The 27,236-nt window shown below is 40.6% G+C and overlaps 1 protein-coding gene and 1 long non-coding RNA gene across 2 annotated transcripts in view; one reads left to right on the top strand and one right to left on the bottom strand.

The window, feature by feature from the left end:
- The window catches only part of LOC116183307 (uncharacterized), a 155,027-nt gene that overhangs the window by 53,096 nt on the left and 74,695 nt on the right, over positions 1-27,236 (top strand). The gene's annotated exons all lie outside the window — the stretch shown is intronic.
- LY86 (lymphocyte antigen 86) lies at positions 273-26,426 on the bottom strand. The gene is made up of 5 exons (XM_077790714.2): positions 26,131-26,426; positions 12,478-12,564; positions 10,910-11,038; positions 3,945-3,997; positions 273-1,020 (listed from the first exon to the last, which is right to left on the bottom strand). The coding sequence occupies exons 1-5, from the start codon at positions 26,249-26,251 to the stop codon at positions 925-927; spliced, it is 486 nt and encodes a 161-aa protein (XP_077646840.1). The 5' UTR covers positions 26,252-26,426; the 3' UTR covers positions 273-924.

The following is a 27,236-nucleotide window of genomic DNA, read 5'->3' as shown; positions in this document are numbered from 1 at the left end:
CCAATGCTTGGTTATCTATCTACCCATCAGCTATGTCAGCTACAAAGTCTCCTGGAATGAGATGGTTTGGGGATGTGCTGCACTTGGAATATAATTTGTGTTACTTCTCCTGGGGCTCCATAGCAAGGAACAATTTGTCCTCTGTGAATATAAAATATGTGTAAACGTGACTGATACTTCATATTTAAAATGTGCTCTTTGAACTTGTTTCCCTCATCATCCTTTTCCCCCCTTAAACTTTGGAGAGATCTGACAAAAAATGAGAAAAAAAGGTCTTTCATTATGAATTTATTGAGAAGCAAGAATAGCACAGAGCATAAGTACAGAATGATTCACGCATCACTTAAAAGACATTACAGTGCAAAAATTCCAGGTAGACTCCAGAAGACTAGAATGATATGAATCCAGTGACACAACATTGATCACTGGAAAAAAGGCATGTTCATCCTATTTCCTTTTGTTCTGTGGTTGTAACAAAAAGCTATGTGAGTGGAAACTCCAGACAGGCTCTAGAGAAGATTTAAGATGTTGAGTTCTGTAACTGCATAATATGTGATATATGTGAAAGTCATCTTCTAGCCTGTGTTAGAAATGGATACTTCCATAACTTACTGCAAAAAGTGTTTAGGCTCTCGCCTGTTCTGCCTCGTGCTATTTTCATCCTAAGATGAGAGTGTTGGTATTGGATACTTTCTTCTTACAGCTGTATATATTAGAAGAAAAAAGTAGGCTGCAGTGTGCATTTAGAGATAAAATTACCACTAGAGGATCTAGTAACTTCTTGAAAATAGCAAATTATAAAGAGCAACAGCACGAGAATCACCATGTGAGGATTATTTTCTTCAGAATCATTGTAGCATGCAAGCAGCCTACTTGACTTGAATAGTTTTGGTAGTCTGTAGCTTTCACAAAATTGGTTTGTTGCTAATAATAGTCTAAATAATTTTTCACAGTAAAATCGGCACAAGCGACAACGACGTGATCTTGATTAGTCAGCTTTGCTGAAATAGTGTAATCTCCCTGGATGAGAAAAATGCAAATCAAGAGATTAGCCCATAGTACTATATAACTGCTTAAGTTTCTGACTCCTCTTTTTAGAAACAGAACAATTCTTTTCTCATCAATTTCCTCCAAAACCTTCCTGATCCAAATGTTTCAGAGGTGGTAAAGGATGTGCCCATATTTTCTGCCAAAATACTCTCCTCAGGGATACCAATGCTGACAGTATAAATTGAAAATTAAACAGTGCAAGCGGAATGAAATGTTTTGCTGCATTAAAAAATCCCTTCAAATTTGTGTAAATTCTCATGATTGTTATGAGCAAGCACAATATGGCTTGTACTATTTAGTAACTAGAAAAAGAGACGCTCAGTTCTCTGGCACTTCTCTTACATGGATCTTGTTGTTCAGTGTTAGTGATATGAATTTTTATAACAGAGCATGCTGGGGGAAGTGTGTAGATTGAGATGACTCAATCTATAATGAATTCCTATATAATAAAACAAGAAGTAGTCTAATTTCCAATTGTATAGTTGAAAATATGAATTCAGTCTTTGGGGAGAACTTTTATCATTAAAATGCAAAAAAAAATCTGAACTTTAAATATGCCATGGCTAGCTTGTATAGGTCAAAACGGCACTCTCCAGACACTTGGAGAAGCACTGTACCAAGGTGACCAAGGTGGCTTTAACAGATATGGAAGAAGAGGTGAACTAGATTTTATTCACTGTGTATTGCTGGCACTGCAGTAGTTATTTCTGGTTTTCTTTTTGCTGGGGCACGAAGGGGAGCAAAATGTGGGGTGGGAGAGGTTGACAGCAGTGACCTCCTTGCTTTGAACCACAGAATGCTCGTGCCCTGTTTAGAGCCCTACTGGTTGTGGAATAGAAGGAGGCATGGATAGAATGAGTCAGGGTTTTTGGCATTTGCCTTTTACAATGGGATTTTTAAAGCAATACCTGGCCTGCATCCTTACAGAGAGGTTCAAGTTAAGAGTAAAATCTAAATTTAGAGAAAGATCCAGTGGCAACATACTCTTGAGAACAGAGCCTGGTTGTAATTCCTGTGTGGAGCATGTGAACATCCCTCAGGCTTTGCAATGAGCAGAAGATTATTGCTGTATGGAATCATTCCTTTATGTCAGCATGGAAGGATGGTGTTATTTGCCTAATTGATTAATTAACAAAAGAGGCTTCCTATTCCTTTTCACACAAGCATTTTAACTCTCTAAAAGCTTATGGTTTAATTCATGGAGGAGACTTCATAATAACTAATTTCCATTGCTTATTAGTGATTAGATTTCTTTTTATCTTCTTCAGAATAATTTTTTGCTTGTGGTGAAAAATGTTATTAAAAGAGGCTTGTGATCAGTCTTGGAGTTTCTGCCTCCAGAAACTAGCTGAAAATTCAGCTGATTTTCCCAGAATTGGAGTTTTACTGGTCTGTGTGCGTGTTTCTATGACTTCTTCTAAGTTTAAAGACCTATTCTTCAGTTTGTATTGACTACATAAGCATGTTAGTAATGCTGCTCCTGGAGCAGGATGATGATTGATGTGAGCTCAGGCAGTCCTGTGTGAGATATCAAAAGGCAGTGCCCAACACAGCTTCTGTAGGTATAGCCTTTGGAGAAGCAGGCTGGTTAGGGTGGGATAACAGACTGCATAATGGGGATCCAGCTCCCTGTGTGAAAGCCTTGGGAAAATTAAGGTCCTGGTTGCTCCTATCACCAAAGAGACATATGAGATGGTAGCACTTACGGAGGCTCAATCTTCCCAGAAGCCAGCTATCCTTGTTATCACCTCTGCAGGTCTTGGCAAGCCTGGTTCTTTGGGACTCATGTCTTTGTTCTCTATCCCTGTTCTGATCCTGTTTTCTTTTCCTGCCTGGAGCAATCCAGCACCGAGCAGATCCCAGACCTCATCTTTGAGCCTCTGACATATGTTTTATATCTGCTGCTGAAGAACTGAGAACTCATGCTGTGCTTCTCTGAGTAAATCTAAGGGGTATTTGACTGAGCACCTGAACTCTGTACTTTTTCAGTGGTGATTGTGATCCTTTCTTTGCCACATTCTCAACAAGATGCCGTGATAATCAAAGACTTTGCCTTCCTCCCTTCAATCCAATCTCTTTGTTGTATGTCTCTAATAAATCCTTTGTTATATACTGATCAAATACGTCTTCATGCTGTGCCCAGTTAAGAGACTGTTGCATTCAGCATTTGAATCTTTTTTAAAAGTGTGATTTGGTTGCTCTTCTAGGAGACTTAGCTGTGTGTGGAGAAGGCTGCCAGTAAAAAGCATCTGTAATGGATGACCAGGAAATTCAGAGCAGTGCCTGCACTACTGCCTGTTTTCTCATCTTCCTAAGAAATTATTTTCTTATTTTAAGGCTTCATAAATCCAGAGAAAATGTGCTAGGCCTAATAACTTGTACCTTCAGTTGTTACCTAGAAGACCTTGGTCTCTCTGCCTGACACCATGTATGTACAGTGGAACCTGTTCAATTGCAATAGCTATATAAATTGCCTTTATAGCCAGAGAGGATGAATGAGCTTCTCCAAATTGTTCAGTTCACTAAGGACTGAGCAAAATTGCAGCCCTGGTCTCTTGAGAGTCCCCTGGAACTGCTTCTTTTCTTGCTATTTTAAGAGTAGGAGAGGGAGAGCCTACTAAAGAACTCTATGGATGTCTGACTTATGCTGGTACAGACATCTGCTGTCCTGAAAAAAAAACCAACTTTGTTGCTGGATAGTAGTGCTTCTGTAACTCTTTATAGGCAAAACTGCTTAATTTCATACCGAAAAGGGTTATTAATATAAAACACTATCAGATCCAGTGTGCCAGGTGGGGAAGCCTGGAATGTGCTGGCATGATTTCTGGTAATCCTCTGACCATACCTCCTCTGGGAAGCCCTTCTGCTTGGCAACACAACCATGACCAACTTACCTGAGGGATTTCTTTGATTCCCAGTGTGACTGGCCCCTCATAATGGAGTTGTTCTGGAAAGCAACAATGATGATGGATGGTTAGACATGCAGCACATGAAGGAAAAAGTCAGCTGATCATACGTGCTTTTTTGGTAATGGCATTTCAAAGCCTTCAGTGACAAGTATTATGGAACTGCAAAAATGCTCCATACATAGTCCTGCAACAGCCCCCTTGACAGAAATATCAGGATATATGCTGCCTTGTGGGGAAAGCAAGGCAGAGCTTGGGCTCAAGGAACAACTCCAGCCCATGTGGATGGAAAAGGGGGACACATCTTTGCACAACCAGATGGGTGTACTGTGTCATCATGCATCCTGAAAATGAAGGTGAGGCGGGGACTGCCAGACTCAAGTCCTTTAGCATGAACTATTAAACACCTGTAGTAGTTGAACTGTACTGTTTTGGTGACTTTTAGAAACAACAATCTGAGCTGAGCTGTAGGTATGGACTTCTGACTGCTTGCTGAACATGACTTTAAAGTAATAAGAACATGCCTGTCTCTCTGCTGAAGGAGCATTCATCAAGAAGTTACATGAGGTATTAAAGTAATCACAACTGTGTTGGTGACTGGAATAGAGCCTGGGAGTTCCACCTTCCAATCCTCATCTCCCTAATCATACGAGGCATGCCTGCTCTTGGCTGTTAAAGAAAGGGCAACTTTGGCATTAATGGAGAGAATTAGCAAGCTGTTCTGCAGTTCCTCCTACTTCTTCATAGCTTACTGGGCCAAACTGTACAGACTTGTCTGAAAATAAAACTTGTAGATGTTTCAGTATTTCAGAATTTCTTGCACAACAAGTCATGGAAAAGTCTAAGAACTGTTTAAGGATTCTTTTTTGTAGGTGTCATGAAATATTCCTTACTTTGACAGTGACAGAAGAGTGTTTCATCATGTTTATATGAGTATGTGCTGGCATTTTGATGCTTTTCACTTCTAGAGAGTTGTTTTAGTCTAGTCTCACTGTTGATTTAAACTGTTTCTTGTGAAAAGTTGGATAAAAGCTTTGCAACATCTTTAGATTGTATGCACGGACTTGGAAAACAAAAAAGTCCACAAAAGTTCTTCCCACACATGACATGAAATATTAGTCTTTTAACAAAATTATGTGAAAGAATCATGACAATAAGATAAACTAGGAAAAGGAGAAACCTGAGGTATCGCCAATGTACTATACCTTTGCATTAGTGAGAAGTTTGTTTAGTAATGCCCTGATGATCCTGGGAGGTGGAGAAGATGCAAAACAACTCAGTGTTGCCCTGAAAAACCTAATCCCAAAACAGAGAGCAGAACAAGTATGTCTTGTTTTGTCAATCCCAAACTGGTCAACTATGCTACAGCAATTGTACTGTACTCATTCCCCTCTGCATCCCTGGCTAATTCAAGTGGACAGCAAGAAGTCTTGCTGTTTTCAGAGAGCAGTCACCATCACCTTGCTGTGCATGAAGCAAGAGCCCAGGAGTCTGACACATCTCCACTGCAGAGAGCGGTGACTCAAAAATTTTAAAAATACAGTACAGCCCACCTCTCGGTTCACAGCTTTAATAGACTCTAAATGGGAACTAAAGGCACTGAAGGCTGCATAATGATGCGTGACTCCCCTGGGACTTGAGCTCTGTGTGTTGATGTGATCTAAAGCATATTGGGAGCTGCCCCCTCAGGCTGGTGTGGACCATGCAGTGGTGGGGCTCATGCTTTGCATGTCCTTTTGTTCAGCAGAGAGCCTTGTAAGACTACCTCTTCTTCAGTCAACTCACAGCCTAGCAAATTTTGGATGACAGCAGAGGAGAGTGGAGAGGAAACTGGGCTGTGAACAATCACCCAAAGTCCTTCTGCATGGGGGGACATGGAAGCTTCTCTTGCATCGTGTGGCTTGTTAGGATCTCATCTAGGCTCTCAGAAAGCCATCCAGATTCTAAAAACATAGATGCAGCATTCAGACTCTGCAAAGCCTGTATTCTAAAATGAAGTAGGTGTCATCAGGCCATAAATTTGCTTCTGAAATGATGGCAATGCTAATCTCTCATCTAGTGTAGGTAGAAGCTATTTTTCCCCACACACTTCACTGTGATAAAGTAACTAGATGAATGCAGTCTCAGGGCTCTGCCTCAGCCCACTCTGAGAAGTTTCCTTGATTGCTCTGATGTGTTGTAGCTCTGCCTTTGCTCAGTTATGAAAGAAATCACTATATTATCTTTTAGGGAGACTTCAAATGTGGACCAGCAGGTGCTGCTTGTCCAGTTTGAGGTCCGCATTTACTGCTTTATGCTTCAGCTTTACCCTTATTTAGTCTTTTTAACCAGGGGTCTTGCAGTGGTTCAGAGCTGAAACATATGGAGCTACTGAAGAAAGTCCAGTAAAAGGCCACTGATATAATTAAGGGACTAGAATATCTCTCCAATGAGGAGACTGAAGGAGCTGGGACTGTTCAGTGTAGAGAACAAAAACATTAGGGGACAGCACATCAATATGTACAAATACCTGAAGTGGGGTTGTAAAAGAGGATGGAGCCAGACTGTCTCTCCTGGTGCCTAGTGGCATGGCAAAGAGGCAGTGGGTACAAACTAAAACACAGGAGACTTCTCCTGAACATCAGGAAAGACTTGTGAGTGAGTGCTGGCAGAGGCTGCCTGGAGAGGTTGTAAAGCATCCAAGCATCTATCCTTAGCTATATCTAAAAACCTTGCCCTGGACATGATCCTGGGCAACTGGCTGTCAGATGGCCCTGTTTGAAGTATGTGGAACTGGATTAGATGACCTTCAAATGGCTTTCCAACCTCAACAGTTCTGTGGTTCTGTAACTAGTCCTTTGGAAAACTCCTGTAACCTTCCTTGCTTCAATGCAGAGGAGGAAGTTATGTTGCTTTGAAAGTATGTCCTTATAGGAAAGCAAGAGCAGTTTTCATTTTCAGCTAGTTGAGACCTGTCAGGAAATACTATGGATTCATAAATCTACTGAATTCTATCATTCATATTCACTTTGGACCATGGAAACCTCCTCAGTGGATCAGGCTTTTCAAAGACCATTCAGTGTTCCAGTTGCATGGGGATTTCTACTATAATTCTAGAAGTGTAAACATCCTCCAAAGCTTGAAGGACTGCAGTTTATCACAGCATCCTTAATATGCATTTTTTTTCTCCACATATTCAAACATTTTTACATTCCTCCATTGAAAGAGGATGAACACATCTGCTGCAGTAAATGTAACTGTCATCAACACTGAGCCTATCTTATTGAGAGAATTCTATGGTCTTCCTAGAGAAAAGCCCAAATATGGTTGCAAAAAATGCTCACACATTTGGAAGAGCATAAACCATGAATGTATTTTTCCAATTAAATATTCTCCTTTTTCCTTTTTTGTCTGCTGGCAATTTATGGTACCTGTCAAGCATGCTGTCATCAGTGATTTGCTTTCAACCCTTTTTCTTATAGATTTATCTGAAAGTGATTTCTGTAGAACTGCTTAGAAAATATTTCTATTGTACCACTGAATCAAGGTGATACTACTGTATTTTTGTAGCAGCTTTTTGCTGTTGTTTCTACTAAAAGGGACATAGTCCTTTTCATTGCTAGTGAGCATGCCTTTAGTAGTTTCCAGTTTGAGGCAGAGCTTTCAAATGTGTAAGAACTTCCTGAGGATTACTTCAAATTACTAGTTATAATTTGTCATGAAGATGCCTCTCCTTCCTGACTAAACACCTATAATGAAATTCTCACTCCTCTTTCTCAAATCTTCCTTTCACTGAAAATCTTTATGTGTTCTCACACTTTTATACTATATAAAGGCCCTGTACAGCTGCACCCACCTCTTCCTTTTTCTATGTTTTAAATATTTTTAGAACTTCAATGCTCCATGTTGGAGTTCTTCTAGGATACAATCTTGCACCCATGCAACTGACACACAGCTTCTGTGGGTGCTATGGAGGTAGAAATTATGTGAATAACTGCCAGCAATAGATGTATAGCTGAGTGGGAAAAAACATATTTAAACACAGGGCCAGGTGAGAAAGATTCAATCTTTTTTACTGGTGAGGAAAAGGTGAGATGAAGGGGCTAAGCAAGATGGCCTTGTGTGTCAGTCCAAAGACCTAGCTTTGTGATATAGCTGCTTTCTCAGAAACAGCTACCTACATTCTCAATGTGATAGCCAGTCTTTTAATTCATGTTATGTTCTCTACTTTTATTCACAAATACTGTTTTAGAAACTTGCTCACTGTAACGCCTACTGAAAGGGACAAAAATGTAAAAGAATGGAGGTCTGAAGCAAGATGGAGGTTTCTCTATGGTCTCTGGGGTGTGTGCACAAGGAATTGTGCAAGTGCTCTGATGGTGCCTATGTCAGTTGGACCCAAAAGAAATTTTGCAGAGGAGGCAGCTATCTTTTTGTCAGGTAGCTTTGCTTAAGCCTGCAAGCTGTAGTTGGCACATTGCTTAATATTACCCTGGTAGATCTTCCACTCTGATTTTAGTGATTGCATTGGGAAATCAGTTAAATCTTACGTAATTGTTTTCTTTGGAGGAAATTGGGAATAACCAGCACATTCTGCTAAAAAAGAGGAAGGCCTGAGTTCACGTTATGCCACAAAGAATTTAGCAATTCTATTGCTATTGTTCCTAAATAGACAATGGTAAATTTCCTTTCAAACTTTGAGCTATCAACTTCACAACAGACATATAGCTCAAAGAAAAAGATCTTGGAATGCTATTTATGAGTCCAAGTGAGCAGTGCCAGACATGACCTTTGGTTAACAAAAATAGTAAATACTATATGATTATGATGAACATGAAATCTCCAGCTATATTAAGTCTTTCCAGCATACAGAGTATTTCCAGTCATGGAAAAAAATGTAGACATGAAAAAAAGAAAACTTCCCTCAAATAACTAAGACTTTGCCACAGCCGGCTCTTAAAAGTTTCTTTTTCTTGTAGCTTTTGTTCTGCTTTTCCCCACAAGTAAGTGGATCAACAAAACCTGTAGTAGGATGATGCTCTGTCTAATTTTGGGAGAGGGAGGAGCAGACAGTATTTGGCCTGCTAGTGAAAGGCAAGCAAATTCTGTGTGAAACTATATTTAAACTCAGGTCAGGTCTGGCCAGATGTTGGAAATGTTGCCTATACAACAAGGAAAAGAGGCTCTCTATGAGAAGTTTCAGTTGAAAGGGCTCTCTGCTCTCCTGTGTCTTAGTAGTCTGCATACTTGGACATTCACAAGTTGTCCCTCTTGCACAGGCATTAGGTCAGATTTACAGCTGTGCTCATATGGTAAATTATGTCTGAACAGCCTTAAATTCGGTCTTGTCAATTCTCTGTCCTAAAACATGGGGTAGATTTGACTGTCAACTAATTAAGAAATACCCCATTTTCAGTTTGAACCTGTTTGAGAAAGTTCACTTCTTTCCCACTGTGACTTAATTACTAAATAAAAACAGCTACTGGATGAGAGGGTGTGTATTAAAAAGTGCATGGCAGATGTCTTTGCATTGAAGTAGGGATACTTCTAGATGAAGATATATAGTATTATTTAAACAACCAACTATGTGTTTATATCATAATGTACTTCAATTAGCAGAAACAATCGCCTGTCAGTTTAAGATTAAGAGACTTGGAAACCCTGGGAGGTTTTGGCTTTGTAGCTTAATGAGTGAATAGCAGTTTGTGCTCAGCTCAGGACTGACTCTACTTCTCCTTAATGTATTCACTAAAGGATGTTATTAAGTACTTCATCAGAATAAGATAGTTTTTCAATAGGTCTGTGGGTGGGATTTCTCTTGTAATTCAATACACAATTGAAAAAACATCTGAATTTAATTTTTTTGTCTATCTGGCTTTACAGGATTTACATAATTGGTTGTTCATGCAGCATTTCTCTATTATTCTTTGTGATAGTTTTGTGCAGTGTGAAATGTCTTAGTAATTTTCCAGGAACTGTCTTAGCAGTAGTGCTGTTCATGGTCTTTAAACTCATGGCCCTTGCACATGAGTTATTGCAGCGTTGTCAACTTGAAAATGTGAGTGACTCAAGGAAAGCAGAGCTTCTGTAACTATCTGGTGCTCTGACAACTCAAACTTCTCTGTGGCTCTACTTATTTTTATAAAATCAACCTAAATAGATGATCATGATGTGAGGGGGATTTAAAAATTACTGGATACGTGAGTACTGCAGTCCAGAAGCTTGACCACAGCTCTTCCAGACATGGCACAGCTAACTTGGCACTACCTAGCCTGGGTTGTGGCAGAAGGGGCCTTGAGTTGCTCAGGCTCACCTGGGCCCAAAGATGCCTGTTTTCTGGGACAAACAAACCAACACACTGCCACTTCACCAGCTGGCAGTGTGACTGGCATGAGCTGAATTCATTTGACTGCTGCACAGGCATATGTTGAACAGAAAGAAGATGCAAACCATAGGTGGTAGCAAATAGTATCTTGTTCCAAATATCATTATTCAAGTATTTTTCCTCATAAAGTGATTAAAGAATTGCCTTTGAGGACAGGAGGTGTGACTTTCTTGATAGTGAAGAACATATTCAGAATGGTTGTTCGTTTGCTCACCATTTTTTTTACAGAACTAGCCTTTATTTTTGTCATACTTCTTGTTCACACGACAAGCATGTGCCTCTAAATAGGGCTTATGAACCTCTTTGCTGGTGGATGGGGGTCACATAACCACAGTTATTTTTAATGGATTTGAAATCCCAAGTGTGTGCAATATTCTGTGATTAAAAGTAAAGCAAATAAACAGGTTGGGGGGAAAAGCAGGCCCTTAAATTAAAATGTCTCTGTCCTATTGCGTTCCTGTCACCCATTAACATGCTGGTGAATTAAACAGAACATTACGATGTATTGGTGCAGTCAACAGCACAGCGGGCGCATCCTGCTTGGAGTATTCAGTAGCCATCAAACACTCAAGAGTGCCACCTAAATTACCTCCTTTCTTCTTTCCACAGAAAATAAGCTTAGAATGACCCGGCCCACAAAGTGTCTCCGAATAGGTTAAGACAGTCTTTCCATTTACGATCATGTTCAGCTTGACATAGAGTTCCTTGATGCTGTATCCTACACACAAAGTAGAAAGAGAGCTCAGAGAAAGCACAAGGATAAACAAGTTTATTACTTTATTTTAAAAAAGATTATATTTTTTCCTCCCTGCTGTTTGAGCCATTAGATGTTTTCTCTTCAGAGAGGACTCCTGATACATAGAAATCTGTGCTTCAGGAACAGGTTTCTAGGCCCTCCAAGGTATATGACAGGGCGACATAATAGCAGTTATCTTGATTGTTAAATAAACTATGCCCATGACCATTTTCTGACTCGGTCAAATGTCGTAGCAAATCTCACGTCCTTGCATCTAAACTTTTCTTGTGTTCTTAGCAGAGGGATTATATCCAATGGGTCCCTGGGAGCAACATGTGACCTGTAACTGCTGCCTGAGAAAACAGTACCTGGCCTGAGCCAAACCTGTGCCAGGGACCAGCACTACAGCTTGGCAGTGCTAGGAGGTTGCCTGTTTGTTCCTAGCTTGCTGACACAGGTGGAGCCAGTGAGGCTACTGGATTTAGACAGAGGTCCTGTAATCTGACTTGTGGGAAAAGTATTTGCAAATGTCTGTAGTGTGATTTTTTTTTTTTTTTTCAGGCTTGGCTTGTTTACTTTTGCAGCCACCTGAAAACCGATGCTCCCTGGATAAATAGACCACATGTCTCACAGGAAGGAAGACCTTTTGCATGCAAAGAAGCATTCCCAAGTGCTAAAAGACATTTGGCACACAAATTTATTTTCAGCAGCTAGACCATACAGCAGCACTTTCATATTTATGCTCTGGTAGGACAGGATCTAGATGAGCTTGAGGCTCAGGTTTGCAAGAGGTGGCTTTCCTGTGAAAGAATCACAAAGCAAGCTATGGCTAATATGAAATTGTGCACCCAGCTTGTGCCTTTATTGCTGATCAGTCAAGTACTGAAGGGTATAATTTCAGCTAGCACAGGTGGCAAACTGCACAGCATGACTGTTGCCTCAGGCCAGCACTTTTCCATCATGCTCCTCCGTACGCCCAGGAGGGGCAGAGAGGTATCCCCATGCTGCTCTGTGTGAGTCCATTCAGTCTCCTACCTGCAAGGGTCACAGCCTTTGAAATTTGGTGAGGTACTGACACAAGAATGTGTGTGAGAGTCAACAAGACCCTCCCCAGAAGACTTAGCTATGAAGATGATGAGCTCTAGAGCAGCATCCCCTTGGCTCTCCATGTGTACAAATGAAGAGTAGGAGCAGAATAGGGGCTGAAAGCTGAAATACTCCTCTTTAGGGTGACATATGTAGTTTGAGGCCAAGCTGATAACAGAAGTGACATTTTTGTAACCTTGCACAGGTTTTGAAATTTCTAAGAAATGAAGCCCATTCTTATTTTATAGGAGATTGTCACCCTTGTTTACTTCTTAATACCAGCACTCACATATGAATTACCTGTGTACAGCATGAGAAAATAGCAATTCACTTACCTAGGACCATTGCAGCTTTGATGTTAAAGGTGTGAGTTGCAATATCAGAACACTGGTCAATGCTGAGAGCAAAATCTTGCTGGGGATCTGTTTGAAGACACAAAATAATGGGTTACAAGTTGTATCTTTAATGAGACTGTATATATAATATATAAAATGTATAAGTGCTACAAAAACCAAATTACATATTTCTTAAAAGTTCTCCAATAAGTGCCTAGAGATCCCATACCCTACATTCAGTAGCTACTTCTGTCCTTCCTGCCCCTTCAGTCTGAAGTGCACTCAGGTGATAGTCTGTGTGAGACTAGAATCTACTGTGTAGGAAAATTATTGCTCAAAGAAGGTGAGTTCCCCACAATGGTAGATAGCCAATACTTACTCAGTGGTGAAGTCTCAGCACAACTGCTCTTCCCAGACTCTGCATATTGCCATTCCTTCCTCAGCACTGAGGAGCAATTGGTTATGAAGGTGTTTATTAATTAATTTGTATCACGAGAGGTCTTAGTGCAGCTGGTTAGGAAACTGAATTCTGGAGTGGGATGAAAAGTCCAAGACTGAAAATAAAATTGTGTTAACTGGGCTGCAGCAGCACTTTTTTCTGGGTCCATCATCCTGTGATATTTCTATGCCAGAAAATATTCTACATTTCTCCTTTTCTTGGAGACTTTAGCAGAGCTGTGGGGCCAAAGGGAGCCCTTTGACTGATAATTGTCATTATTCTTCTGAACGTGATTCTTTCCAATTCCTGCAGTATCTCTTTCTCTGCAAAAAGCTCTAAAACTCTTGTAAAAACACAATTGTTTTTCCTACCACTTCCACCTTCTTCCTTGCTAGACTCCATGAGACTTGATGCTGTGCCTGAAGGCTTGCTGACATGTCACTCTCTGGTGACAGGCAGCAGCAACCACTGACAGTTCAGCTGCCATAACCAATAGAATGTGCAATTGTTTTCCAAAGCTGTGGCAGGAGGGGAAAGATTTGGCCAATTTGGAAAGATACCTTGAGCCTTAAACTTGCTTTAGGCATAGTTTTGTCCCTCATTATGGCTTTCCAGCCAGCCTGCACATCCAACACAGCCCTCTGTGGAAAAAAGAGAAGCAACTGCGGCATGTACAGAAGCAGCCATAGGCTCCTTGGTTTACAAAGATCTGGTAGTGATAAATATAGTCTTGGGAACTGAGTTCTGTTTCTAAGTTATTGTTGCTTGAACTAATCTTCTCACTGAATTGAAAATAACAGGTTGGGAGATTTTTCCTTTGATGCTGTGGTGAAACTTGAGTCACAAGTGCCCTCTGTGAGGCTGAGCCAGCATCCCCATAGTCTAATCCTGTTTTTGAAGCAGTGCCCCACAACTGTAGCAGCTGGCAATCAGCAAGCCTGTGTGACCAAAACCTGATTGCTTAGAGGAGATCACAGAATGAATGAAAGTGTTGAGAGGACCTGGAGGGCTTTAACTAAGCCAGGTTTGTAGCCCACAGATTATCAGTGTGGTCTAAAAGGAGTACCCAAGCCCTAAATTTTGGTAAGTTAAAATGACTGTTCAAAGTAGGGAGATAAAAAGCACTGGTATTTCTAAAGCTCTGTGCCCCTGTGCTGGATTTTGTCCTCCACACCAGTAAAGCAGTCTCTGCAGTTGCATAATCTTCTTGGGATAAAAAGTTAGTGCCTGCAGTTGTTTATCAAGTGTGGCAACAGTTAGAGGGTTGTTTTTCCTCTTTTTTCTTATGCCTGTCAGTTCTAGCTTTATTTTTGCAGCTTCAGAAGCTGCTGGGATTGGTTAAGAGAGCAGTTTCCTGCTCCAGCTGGAAAGTATGTTAAACTTCTCTTTTCTCCAGGGCGGTTACTCCTGCTTCCCCTCTGGTTTCTACCATCTCTCAGGGCTTGGTTTCCGCATTCCTCTGCACTTCTGCTAGAGCCCCTCTTGTTTCTGTTTTGTGTGTGGTGTGATGATAAGGCTCAGGAAGCAGCTGCTCAGATTCAGAGCAATTTGGGCATTGATGCCTACAAATAGTGCTGGTTGTTGAGTGACTTAAATTGTTGGTTCTGCAATTTCCAGAGAGAGTTATGGTCAAACCTGGCAGCAGAACTTATATAATGCTTTTCTCTTTTCAAAGAGACTAGGCTGTACTTTAATGAACAAATTAAATTGCAGTGTCAGGGCTAGGATTTGAACTTTTATTTTAAAATTTCTCATCAGTAACTGAGTGGAAAGGGTATGTTAATGAAACCAAACATTTTTGGAAAGCTTGGGCTTCTTACAATGACCCTGATCTCAGGATTATTTTAGTTTGAATGTCTGTTTATTTTATGGGTTGAGCTTCTTTGACAGATGACACATTGTCTTTTACTGCACTGGTAGTGATGCAGCATAGGATCCTGACATATCCAGGAGGTGCTGTCTAGTCCTCAGAGAAGACGGAAGTGTGGAAGCACTTACATGAGGAATTGCAGAAAAATTTGTGAATCGGACCACTTGGAATTTGTGTTGTTACTCTGTTGCTGACAAATGTAAAAATTTCCAATGCCCAAAGAATCCCAGTTAATTTTCTGACCATCCCTGTGCTGCTCGAGAATTTCCCCGTGGAAATTCCTGCTCAGATTTAGCAATCCAACTTTGCAATCTTAGATACTGTGGCATATATGGGGACCTCCCACTGAAATCAATTGAAAGGATGGCTGTGTTGCTAAAGCTATGGTGTCAGGGAGTCTGGATTTCCAAACATGTAGGGAGAAACGTTGCTACTATAACGAAATTAATGTAACTAGTGGGGTTAAGCCTCATAAGAAGTGAAAGAGTCTGTAAATTCAGCTGGGCTTTCTGCATTAAGGGATTGCGCCATAACACTCTTTCCTTAAATTGTGAGGAGTCCCTCCTGTGGCCAAGGCAACTCAAGGCAATTGCCGTTTTTATTTTTCATCTCAGATGTACAACTGTGAGTCACTGTGTGCCTCCTATGGAAGTTTAATACTTATTCTTCTGTGTTTGCCTCAATCTGAAGTGAGCTGGTTAGACTGAAAAAAATACATGTTATGTCTTTCACATGTGCAGAGCAATAACATTTACTGTTAGATCTCTAAAATATGTGGGACTGCCCTTCAGCCTTCCATTTCCCTGCAACATTTCGTGGTGCACAGTACTGTATGTTCCCAGACTTCCCTCCACCTACTCCCTTCAATCTGCTCCCTCTCCCATAATTAAAGCTAGAAACTCTTTAACTGGTTGCAGAATTTTGCTTTTCCAGTTCAGCTTTGATAAATCACCAGCACTCATAATGTTGTTGGAAATTTTGCAAACACATTGAGGTTTATCAGTGAAAATCTGTTTACTGAGGGGGAAAAGGGCATTTTTTGTGTATCTAGTGAGAAGGACTTAGGCTGCAACATATTTACAGCTAGCATGAAAGGTGTCTGGAAGCAGAATTTTGATTCAAGTTTCTCTCTAGGCAGTCCTAAATTTTGGGCATCTGCTCTAGGAAATGGGAAAGTCTTTGGCTTTTTAAAACCATCAATGCACTCCAAGATCTTCCAGACCTGTTATTTGAACCTGATGCTGTGGCTGATGCTGAGTTCCCAGCTATCCAGCTTTTACTGAAGACTGGCTTCTGTAATACAATTCTGCTTTGTGAGAGCTGAATTTGGGATGTGCCTGGCTTCTTGCTACTGATCACCCCTGACATAGCTTAGTGTCAGCTAAGCCCATGCATCCCACCATCCATTTCACCCTTACCAAAGTACCCTGGTGGAGATTTGTTCCTATATTGATTTGGGATGAGGTTTTCCATGTACACTGGCACCACAGTGCAAGATTTCAGCCTGACTTTCTATTCGACGTGCTCACAGGGATGGGTTTGGCTCGGTTTTTCTTAGAAGACCGAGCAGGTGTGTGTAGTACTGCCTAGAAGCTCAGATGAGTTCCTGAACTTTTCTTTTTAGAGGTTTTTCCCCCTGCTTGTGTTCTTGGCAGAAGGTTCATAGGTAGACTAGCTCAGACATATTTCCAGCAGTGTAACCTCGGGGACAAGGACAACAGATGGGAACTCCCTTTTGTGCCCTGGTTACTGCAGTTGTGGGGCCAGTGGCTCCTGCCCGTGCTGAACATGGGTGTGCAGAAAGGCACAGGGCTGCGAGCTGGGGCTGCCTTTACAGCCTCGTGGGAGGGATCTCCAGAGCACAGGATGAAGTGAACAGCTGGGAATGATAATGTGCTAACTCACTGTGGCAATGTCCCTCAGAGCCTGAGCTGCTAGATGACTAACTGGGCATCACAGAAACTGCATGGCCAGATGGGAAGCACCTGTTCTAGGAATTTTGCTGCACTGGTGTAAAACAGCCTCTGTCTTTTATTCTTCCTTCTCCCTTCCACCCCCTCCCCCCGACCCCCGCCAGTCTTTTTAACTATCCTGTACTGGCTTCTCTCTCTTCTGAATCTGCTCTAAAATCACATTGTTTCCATATGACCATGAAAATCAGTGGTATGAGTGAATAGCAGCAGCAAGCAGATGAGCTTTGCTTGTAAATGTCCACATCTGTAAGCCTTGGAGTGGTAAGAAGACCCTCCAAACTGGTGAGCTTTGGGTGTTTCATAATACTTTTAGGAGCAGATAAGCCACAGAATGGAATGAAATAATACAACTGCACTTGGCTAGGGTCAGGTAAGGACAAGCTAGTGCTAGAGGAGATGGAAATTAGCACAAGGAAGAAACACTTAGCAATTACCCAATATTCCTCACCTTCAAAGCTCTTAATAAAATTAAATCATTAGTCTTTACAACATTCAAAGTGATGAAAGGAGATAGAAAGAATGAGGAATTGTTTGGGATTTCAGACTTTATGTATTCGTTTAACAATTTCCCTTTAATGTCTATTTAAATAAATTAACCTGAATGCTCAAGGTTATATTTGACACTGGAATCTACTTATAGGCTACTGAGGAAGAAGCATCAGGTGAATTAGCAGCTCTCTGGTTATGCATCTGCATTTCCCTGAGCACTTTCAGTTTAATGAACTTCCCTTTGGGCCTGCCTTTACTGCATGCCACTGCCACATCCAGACGGGTCTGGGAGGGGCAGAATGACCCTCTGTTCAGAGGAGAGCAGAATAAATAGTGATGCTCACACTGGCTGTGACTACTTTATAATGTGAATGCTTCATCCCAAGACATTTGCCTTAGCCATGACCAGCTCCAGGTTTTTGCCTAATTCAGACTGGAACTCTGGCCTAGTTCAATTCAGTCAGTCTGGCCTCATTTGCAGATAAAACTGTATGTTTTATCACCTGAACTTTTCTGACTTCCTTAGGCAATGCAGAGGAGAAGGAATATAGAAGATTAGAGTTCATGTATCCTTAATGTCCTGGGGTTACAGATTGTGGGAGTTCTACTTTGCAAAGAGTGCTATCAACTTCTGGTTTCTGGGGTTGCTTAAACCCAAATCTCTAAAGCTTTTGGAGATGTCCAGTGGAGTGAATAACTCTGCTTGCTTTCTGATAAAACTTACATGGCTGTAGAGTGAAGCCTAAATATTTGGTTTCAGTATAATCTATAAACTAAAAAAGCCCAGGACACTAGCAAAAGAAACTAAAAATGTGATTAAAAAAAAAAAACAAACCAGTTTATACAAGTAAAATAATTTCCAGTGCTCTCCAAAGAATACTGAACACTGGTAATGCATAGAGCAGTTATATATTACTTGGTTAGATTAAGGCATAGGCATTATGGCCTTAGTTTTGGAGCAAGGTGATTTCAGTGTCTTATGAAATTAGTTTGAATAAAATACAATGATTTTTTCTCTTGGTATTTCAAATAAAACTCATTGCAAATTATAACCGATGTCAAAATGTGCAAATATTAAGAAACAGTAACTCAGAAGGCTTCTCCAAATGTCAGGTGGAGAGGAAGAGATTTTCTGGCACCAGGCTGATTATGATGAGGTAAAGGGAAGCCCAGTGAATACAGGTGTGAGGGGCTCTCTACAGGTGCAGGGCTTTATTGGGGGATGGGGATGTGACTAGCATGCATAAAGCAGCCTTGTCAAAGACATGCCCTGAGTCTCCCTGCCTTTTCCTGCTTGAACCACCTTTCCTGAGAGCAAGCTTGTTAGAGCTTTTGGCTGAGGCTTAAGGGAAGGCTCACTATCTGAAGGCTCTCTCCTTGCTTTTGCCAGAGGTGGTATTTGGAAAGGGGGGTTCCTGTGCTTTGTGTGGTATGACAAAGCTTTATCCAAGACTGTTTAAGAGGACAAAACTGGAAGATGCAGGCTTTGAGCCATAGCACATACAGATCTGTACTTGATAATCCTGATTTGTCCTAGTTAGCTTGAGAAAGGCAGACAAGGCAGGCTTCAAATACAGCAGTGAACAAGAAAATACTGCATTAATTTGGGCCCAGCAGGGACTGTATTAGAGAGAGAAAGTCTTTGTTCTTCTGCTGGTAAGAAAACACCATGCACTGTATGAATAAGATGCTTACAGTAACTGCCTGTATACCTAATCAGAGCTGTCTCTTCCCTCTTCAATGTGTTTTTTTTTTTTTAATATTTTTTTTCATAGTGCCCTACTTGAGACTGAGATCTCTGGACATCAGTGCTTGCCAGAATGACTGGGGATTCACAACAGACTTTCAGAGTTGTGTCAGAAATAGAACTGAATGTTGCTGGAAACTGCCCTGCTGTCAGACACATGCCATGCTTTGGGATAGCAACTATACTGCTGATTATCCAGAACAGTAATCAGCAGCATATAAATGGGCTAAATGTTCCCATTTTCCCATGATGGGTTTAAATCCACTACAAGAGCATGGCAGTAAGCTACAGTTGGAATGGCATGCTCCCTCTGCTGAGGAAACTAGCTGAGTTCCCACCTGCCTGATCACTGCTGGATCATTTGACAGGAGCCATCCATCTTCAGGTGAAGAGGAAACTGAAGAATTGAATCAATTTGTGGTAGTTTTCAAAATGCTAGCTTTTGGCAACTAGAAGCTCTCCTGAGCCTAAAAGCAGCATCTGGAATAGACCAAAGGGTTTTGATTTGGTATGTGGTGAATCTGTAAAAAGGCATTTGGACATCTTGTCCCTCATGGCCTCTGTTTTTCCCTAGTTTTAGGCTGCCTCCTCAAAGTTGGTTCAGTGACACCAAAACACAATAATGCTGATTTTGAGGTGTTAATTTTTCTTAGAATACTTTGGATGTTTTTCCAAATGGATATTAAATTGTTGTGAGTGTCTAATCTCCTGCCTCTATTTTCTTTGCTAAACTGTAAGCATAATAGGGTCACAGCTTTAGATTAGATGATGTAGCAATGTCAAGAAAGTGTAGCAATGCTTTATTGCTTAGAGGTTTACAGAGATGGCTTTGCATAGCACTTATCATCAACTGTGGCTTGCTCTTGCTCCTGACTTTATGCAGTTAATGTGACTTTTGACAATTTCTGCTTTATATAATACAGGACCTAATCTCAAATTTTTGTCAAATTGTTAAAATGGCTGTGATTCACTTGTTTAGTGTATTACAGTGCTCCCTCCATAGGCTCTGATTTAATAGCCAATAGCAAATGACAGTATTGCTTTGCCCACAGTATTACTTGACTGTAATGTAATATACCATTTTTAAGGTATGTCTCCCCTATATGTTTCCAAAGAGGAGAACATATTTTTCTATGGCTTGCTTTCGGAACTATTGCCACTCATCCTTACATTTACCTTAGTGACTCAGTGGCTACAGCAACCAAAGACGTGGCAAAAGTGAGTAGGTGAAAAACATGCCAACCAGTTTAGATTTATCAGCTGGAGATAAGCAGAAGAGGCTGTCACACATAAACAACTCTCTTTTACAGTCCATGGTGCAGGACCTTAATTGATTTGGTGAAGAATTTGGTTCTGTGAGGAAACCACTGAGAACTAAATTAGATGGGAGAATTTAAAGCCTGGTGGGAGAAGTTCAGCTGAGGTTAATTCTCTCCACTACTAGTCTCACTGAAAGCATTAATATTGATTTTACTGAAAGATTTAAAGTCTAGCTACTGAATCTAATGTTTTTGCTAGAGTACCTTGGAGGTCCTGCTCCTCTATGTCATTTACATTTTAAAACTTACTAAGTACTCTCCCCCCATGAAAGAAGGGTAAAATGATGTTCAGAATCACCTAATGAGTTCACATAGAAAAAAGAAAGTTTCAATCCTCTAATATGATGTGGAGAATGAAATAGATGGGATAGTTTTAATTCACGTAGGGACCAAAATTTTAAAAGAAGACTTGCATGTGCAGTCATAACTATGCTACCTTGGTTCCAATGATAGTTTCAGTTTATTAGGATCTGGTGCCAGAAATATATATGTACACATCTGTTCTTCCCCTTGGAATAAGTAAGTTATACCAGATGAGTTCAACAGCAAAGCTATGACAGTAAGATGGCTTGGAGAGAGTAAACAAACAAAAAAATTGTTTTCAAGTGGAATTCTTAAGTTCTTTGATTGTTTGCCCATTAGCAATCTATGTAACAAAAGATCAGAGGGGAGTTGGTGTTGTGTGGCTTTCAATAATTTAGAAGCAGAAGCAATTGCTAGAGACTGTTTGAGGGAAATAAATAAATAAGTCCAAGAGAAGCATCTGGCTCAATCTGTCTGCCAAAAATCCAAAGAATAATGGAAAAAGAACCTCTTTTTACCAAGTGTCTAGAAGAATTTTTGCCCTGAAGAGGCATGAGTGAGAGCTTTTTTGCAGACCTTTCTTTTCCAGCTGAAGCTATCAGATTACTTATATCCTTTAAGTAAAGAATGTAAGTGTGTGGTCAGGGAGGGAAAAGGACTAGTTATATTGGTTGACATAGAGAACAGAAGGTCATATACTGTAAAATTAGTGCCAATTTAACAGTACTGTTTATAAGTTGGTATTGCTGAATGAGCAGGTGTATTTTTAAAAATACACCTAATGTTACAGATATATTTTTAAGAAAGGAACAGTGGAGTTTAAGAAAAATAGTATCTTTGATCTCTCAGTATATAGGAGAAAGTATAACGAGTGTGTGAGGGGGACCCTAATAAGCCTGAAACTCTTCAGAAAGGACAGACAAATCATCAGGAAATCGTGAGCTAATTGGTCTCTGTTGCCACTTGTTTTATTTTAAGCACAGAAAAGTTCCCTCAATGTACAATTTAACAGGAACATGTCTATAGTGCACTATCTGACCAGAGTGGGTTCTACAACTTGTTGAGTTCATGGAGCCATTTTAACAGAGATCCAAATCTGAGCTCACACAGTTGAAAAAAAAGCCATAAAATTGGGAGTTCCTCTATCTACAAATGCAATTTAATGCAAGTGTGTACTGAAGTAGGCAGTGCTACTCCCTCCTATTGTACCACTGGAGGCTGGGAAAAAGGTTTATAGAAATGACACTGCTTCAAGTGTGACATAGAACTATGCAAGCAAACATAGAGCTCATTGGACATAAGTTCAGCATGACCTTCCTCTGTTTTGGAAGAGGCATTGTCATGTAAAAATAATTTCCTAGATGACCAGATTGCCCTGGCTCTTTGTCTAGCAGAAGACATGAATTATAGCAAACATTTACCCATATCCGTATATTTGTTTTATTATTTTAAAATTTGTAGATATACATATATAAAACTTATGAAGGGTGCAGCCAATGTCATATTTAATTCGGAAGGTTGAAATGAATACAGATTGTTTGCTCCTTCTCCTGAAACTTTAATGGTTATTAACCTTGCTTCAGATGAAAAACAGAAGAACAAGAAAACAAAATCAGATAGTAATTGGGAAAAAATGTTTGTCTATATTTAAAAACCTCATGTGGTCTGAGCAGTGTTTTATATAGTCTTGGGAGTATTTCTGAAGATGTCATCTTTGAATACTACTGCTTTGACTCTTCTGAAGAGCTCCCTGAAATTCCCCATTATTTATTACAGTGCACAGAAAACAAAGTCCTTAATGGTTGATGGTGTCCATACCCTCTTTTAGAACCTTCTGTCTTATCAGTGTTTCTGCACTGTAAAGAAACCTACAGTTTCAGATAATGGGCAGCTCTAAGATCTCCCAGGTCCTAATCTAAATAATTTAATTAAATAATCGCCAAGCTTGCTGGTTGAAACAAAAGCAGGTATTCTGAAGCACTAAAGTGTTAATACAGGCCCACAAATATTTCAAGAAAGGGCTGTAAAAATAGTTGGGAAATAGTTTTCATGTATCTGCAGGAGGCATCACCTGCTTTCCCCTACGAAGGGGGTCCCATTTGAACACTACATACTAAGAATGTTTTCATGGCTAATTAAAACAATTAGGCTTTACATGAATGATCCAGAAGCAGGTGCTGGTACACGTGTTAGGGAGTTATGTTCTGTTGTCTCTGACTGCATTGGACTTTGCACTTCCAAGAGGATGCCTATTACTCAAATAACACTGGCATCTGCCCAAGGCACTTTGTTACCATTGCCTACCTGCCCTTCCCTTCCCAGACAATTGCCTTTTATAATGTAGCTAGAAAGATCAAAAGCATTATTGCAGTGAAATTAAAAGGGGTAGAAATTGGCCATTTATGTAGCAGGTTCTTTTCATGTCTGTGCATAGACTTGCCAATTACTGTTCTCTTTTCTCAGTCAGAGATGTTTAACCTGTGCTGCTTTTATCTCAGGATCTCTGCCCAGGTTTCTAAAGTGATTTGTGGTCATTTGAGATCTTCCTTCATTTTTGTCACTTGTTCCTGGGAGGAAGAGTGACCCTAATAGGAAATGTCTTGCTATTTATAGACTGTCTCGGTATAATGTCTCCTGCGGTCACATAGAGGAGGCAGCACACTGTCTATTTACTCTACTTTTAGACCACCTGTCTCTCAGCTTGATTTTCTTACCATGGATGTCCTGTTGAGGTTTTTTGTCTGATTACTTTTTTACAATTGCATTATACTGATCACTAGGATCTTGTCTTTTGATGCATGATTTGGAGTCCTGGTTACAGAACATTTAGTCTGATGTAGCTGAGTGGGAATGGGGATGCTTTCTATAGGATCCAGAGCATGGGCTGAGGCTGGGGACCTGATGCATGCCTGTACCTTACGTGCTATAGGAGCAGGAGGCAGCCAGAACAATAGCTTGTGACCAGCAATTGCAACTTACTCCTGGGTACAGGAGATGGCTTCACATTCTGAGTTATCCACCTAAACTTCTCTGTTGCATTAATCACAGTTATATTAGCCCATATTTTTGAATTTAGTCAGTTTTTTACTGCATAATAGGAGAGACTCTGATAAACAGCAAAGAAAAAATGGGTACTTGGCTCCCCTTTAAATGCTCAAACTGAATTCTAATAATTTGTCAAGAGACGACATTAAGCTGCAGAAACAAGTTGTGAAGCACTTGGTAAAAATTCTTTTAACATCCTTATATTTTCCTTGATTCAATCCTAATTCCCTGATAACATCCTAGAGTCTATAGTAACAACATTAGAGGTGAAATCCTCACCCTCTTGAAATCAACAGGCAATCCTTTACCCAAGATTTTGTACTTGTTACTTCACTGTGTCTCGTGTTATCCCCCAAATGGTACATCCACTGGTATCTTCAGTGGAGCAGGAAATAGCAAAGGGATTTTTCAGACTGGAGTGACCTCTGGGGCAGTATTCCTCTGAAATAGCTAAAGAGTGTGGGCAGCTGCCTAACATCAACTCTGTGGTTGCTGCCATTACAAATTTGTAATGGGAAGGTTTGTTGAGAAAGGGTCTTGTCAAAAACTAACAAGTGTGTGTCTTCCTGGGTGAGAACAATTGGCAGACACAGATGAAAAATGGAGTTATGTTCTGCCCATCTAGTTATGGTTTACAGTGAAATGAAGTAGAGACAAAGCTCCTCTTCTCCTGAGAGGGTGATCAGCAAGCACCTTGTGCACCACTGTGAACTTGCCTGTGAGCTCAGTAAGGACAGGGTCTTCTCTGAAGTAGATGTGGACTAGTATACTTGGATTGATCCTCCTGACCTGTAGATTTTGGGGCTTGACCCCAAGCACCTTAAATTCTTCTCCTTTATGCAAACTGCTGGATTACGCATTGCATCAGCAGCAATGCAGAAGGTATATCTTGGGCTGATGTGGTAACCTCTGGAAAAAGGCAAGGCAGGACATTGTGATGGCAGTTGTGAGTTGCCTCAACTTTAATCTGACAGAGCAGTAAGGGAGAAAGGAAACTGACTTCAAACAAGGAATCTTATTTAATTCTTGCATTGTTTTCACATCTGTGTAATCTTTTCATCTCCCATAGCTGTGCCCAGGAGAACAGAACTCTAAGTGGTGGGACCTGACCTTTATGTTCTCTGTCTTGTGCTTCTCAATTTGTGAATTCCCCCTGAATGAATATACCTCTTCTCTTTCTGTTCATGGCAAACCAAAGGGAGTGACAGAAACAAATGGCTCTAAACAAATACATATTGTTAGCTAGACCAGTGATGTGCACAGTAAGAAGCAACATTTAACTGGCACATGCCAGCAGGCAAATTCATCATACTTTGAATTCACCCAGACTGTAGCCTGTGCCTCTGTGTCAAGGCATCTCATGCTGACTGAGACCTGTTGAGGGAACAGAATTCACTTATGCAATACATTTTTACTAAAATGAAGGCAATACCAAAGTCTGTATTCAATATCTAATTAAATATTTTCTTAATGCATTATACCCATTTATAGAACTTGAAGGCTGACTTTAGTCCCCTGGGAGCAGGCCAGAAAAGAATAGCATTGCAAATATTTATTTACTTCTCTTGTCCCTCACTGGCTTTATTTTAATGGGTGTGCAAAAACGCATGAAAGCTACAGGCACGGAAAAGCCCCCGGGAAAGCCCTTTGTAACTGGATGAATTGGAAAAACAAACTCTAGGGTGCTCATTTGCCATGAATCGCTTTTCAAATCACGTGCGGAAAATGAATGAGGCGTCTGTGAATCTAATTCCCTTTGTCCCAGTTGTAAAGCAGATCAGCACAATAGGCGAGGCACACGGCCAGCAAAGCAAGAGGTGGAAAGCAGGCAACATTCAGTGAATTCATTTTCAGTCAATTCCAGTGTCGCTTGCTCCTTTTCTTCTCTACAGATTTAAAGAACAAACAAAACCCTGTGATGCCTGGGAAATGCCTCTGGTAAGGGCTGCTGCTGAAGTCTCGCTAAGCGTGGTGGCAATGGCAGAGAACATGAATCCTTCCCACTGTCACACTGGGTCCCTTGTCATTCCTAGTGGGAGGACAGAAAGCACATCACCACAGCCTCATTGCACGTTAGGGAAGCAGCAGATTCGTGCATTGAAGAGCCTGTTTCATCCCAGGGGTAAAAAAAGTTAAAGACCTAAGGTCTTCCTATTTTTTTTAACCTATCTCCAAGATAAAGATCTTGTGCTAAACTGGGTTTTTCACAGTGGTTTATTATTCTGAATTGTTACATTATTTCCTCTTTATTATCTTCTAAATACAGTTAGCTTTGTGTGTATGTGAACCAAAACCAGCTGTACTTGAAACACAAAAAATATTTTAGATGTGAAACCCAGAGTAGGTTTGGGAGTGTAACCCTTCCATTCGCTGCCTGGCTTTATAATCATCACTAACTGCATATAAGAACAACTCTGTTGAGCAGCTAAAAGGAAAGTGGGAATGTAAAAAAAAAAAAAAAATCTCACCACAGCTTTTGTAATATATTTCCAAGTTGTCCTCTTTGCAGACTGTGTGCGTAGGCCACTGTGTGCTGGCATTGATGTAAAGCAGGACTAAGATGAAAAGAAGAGTATTTGATGTCTTCATGGTGGTGGTGGTGGTAGTTTGCAGGATCACTTCTGTCTCTTGCTAACACTCTGGAGGGAGGTGTTCCTTCCTTTCTCCAAGGGACACGGGACTTGCAACATTTGTGCTTGCAAAAGGTTAAGTGAGCCAGTGCAGCCTCAGCTTCCCACAATGCGGTATAAACAAGAGGCTAATCAGAATTGGAGGGTGTTATTTCCGTGTACTTAGACTTCTGCTTTCTCCTTGGTGTTAAACTAATGACAAATGAGCTAATCACACCTACTCACTGCCCGGCATAGTCCTGCCTTGGTGCCTGCTGGAACAATGCAGCAATGTGTTTATTTCTGCTCTTGCTGCCAGTTTCTTCTCTTGAAGTCAAAGCATTTGGGACAAGACTTCAAACAGGCTTATTTTGCAGCCTTCTGGCTGAAAAAAGTTGCAATCCAAATTGCCCCATCTTAATCACACAAAGTCAGTCCAAATTTTGGGAGATGAACAGTTTGGTCTCTATGTTTTTCCTAGTAACAAATCTGTCGTCTGGAGGGAAAGGAGGTGTGTCTGATAAAGCTGACACCACATAAGCAAGTCTTGAAACTTTTGGGAACGAATTCTTGCTGCTTGACTATGCTAAATCCTTCATTTACATTGGTTTTGTTCAGTGGTTTTTGGGAATATACAACTTAGCAGTATACCCAGCTGGATAAACCTAGACTTAATTTTTTTCCTCCTGTCTTCCTGGTTACTTAATGGCCCTCTAGTGAAAATGTGCATTTGTTATTTGCACTAGATCTTTTAAAGCTGTGCTTTATGCAGAAATTAGTGGCTGGTGCAGATTGCAGGGAAGCAGTCAGGGAAGGAGGGAGAGTACCTTCATCTCCAGTAAAATTCTCTGATTCAGTTTTAAGATCCAGGGCTGGAATAGAATTTCAAACTGTAGTTGCCAGAAAGGTCTTTTTCTGGACAGAGCACCAACTGGAAAAATGCTGCAAGCTGAATTCAACCCTAA

The sequence above is a fragment of the Lonchura striata genome, chromosome 2 (genome assembly GCF_050655825.1).
Source record: "Lonchura striata isolate lonStrDom1 chromosome 2, ASM5065582v1, whole genome shotgun sequence".
Classification (NCBI taxonomy): domain Eukaryota; kingdom Metazoa; phylum Chordata; class Aves; order Passeriformes; family Estrildidae; genus Lonchura; species Lonchura striata.
Note: the sequence above shows the minus strand (reverse complement) of the source record. Positions and strands in the feature narration are given on the sequence as shown.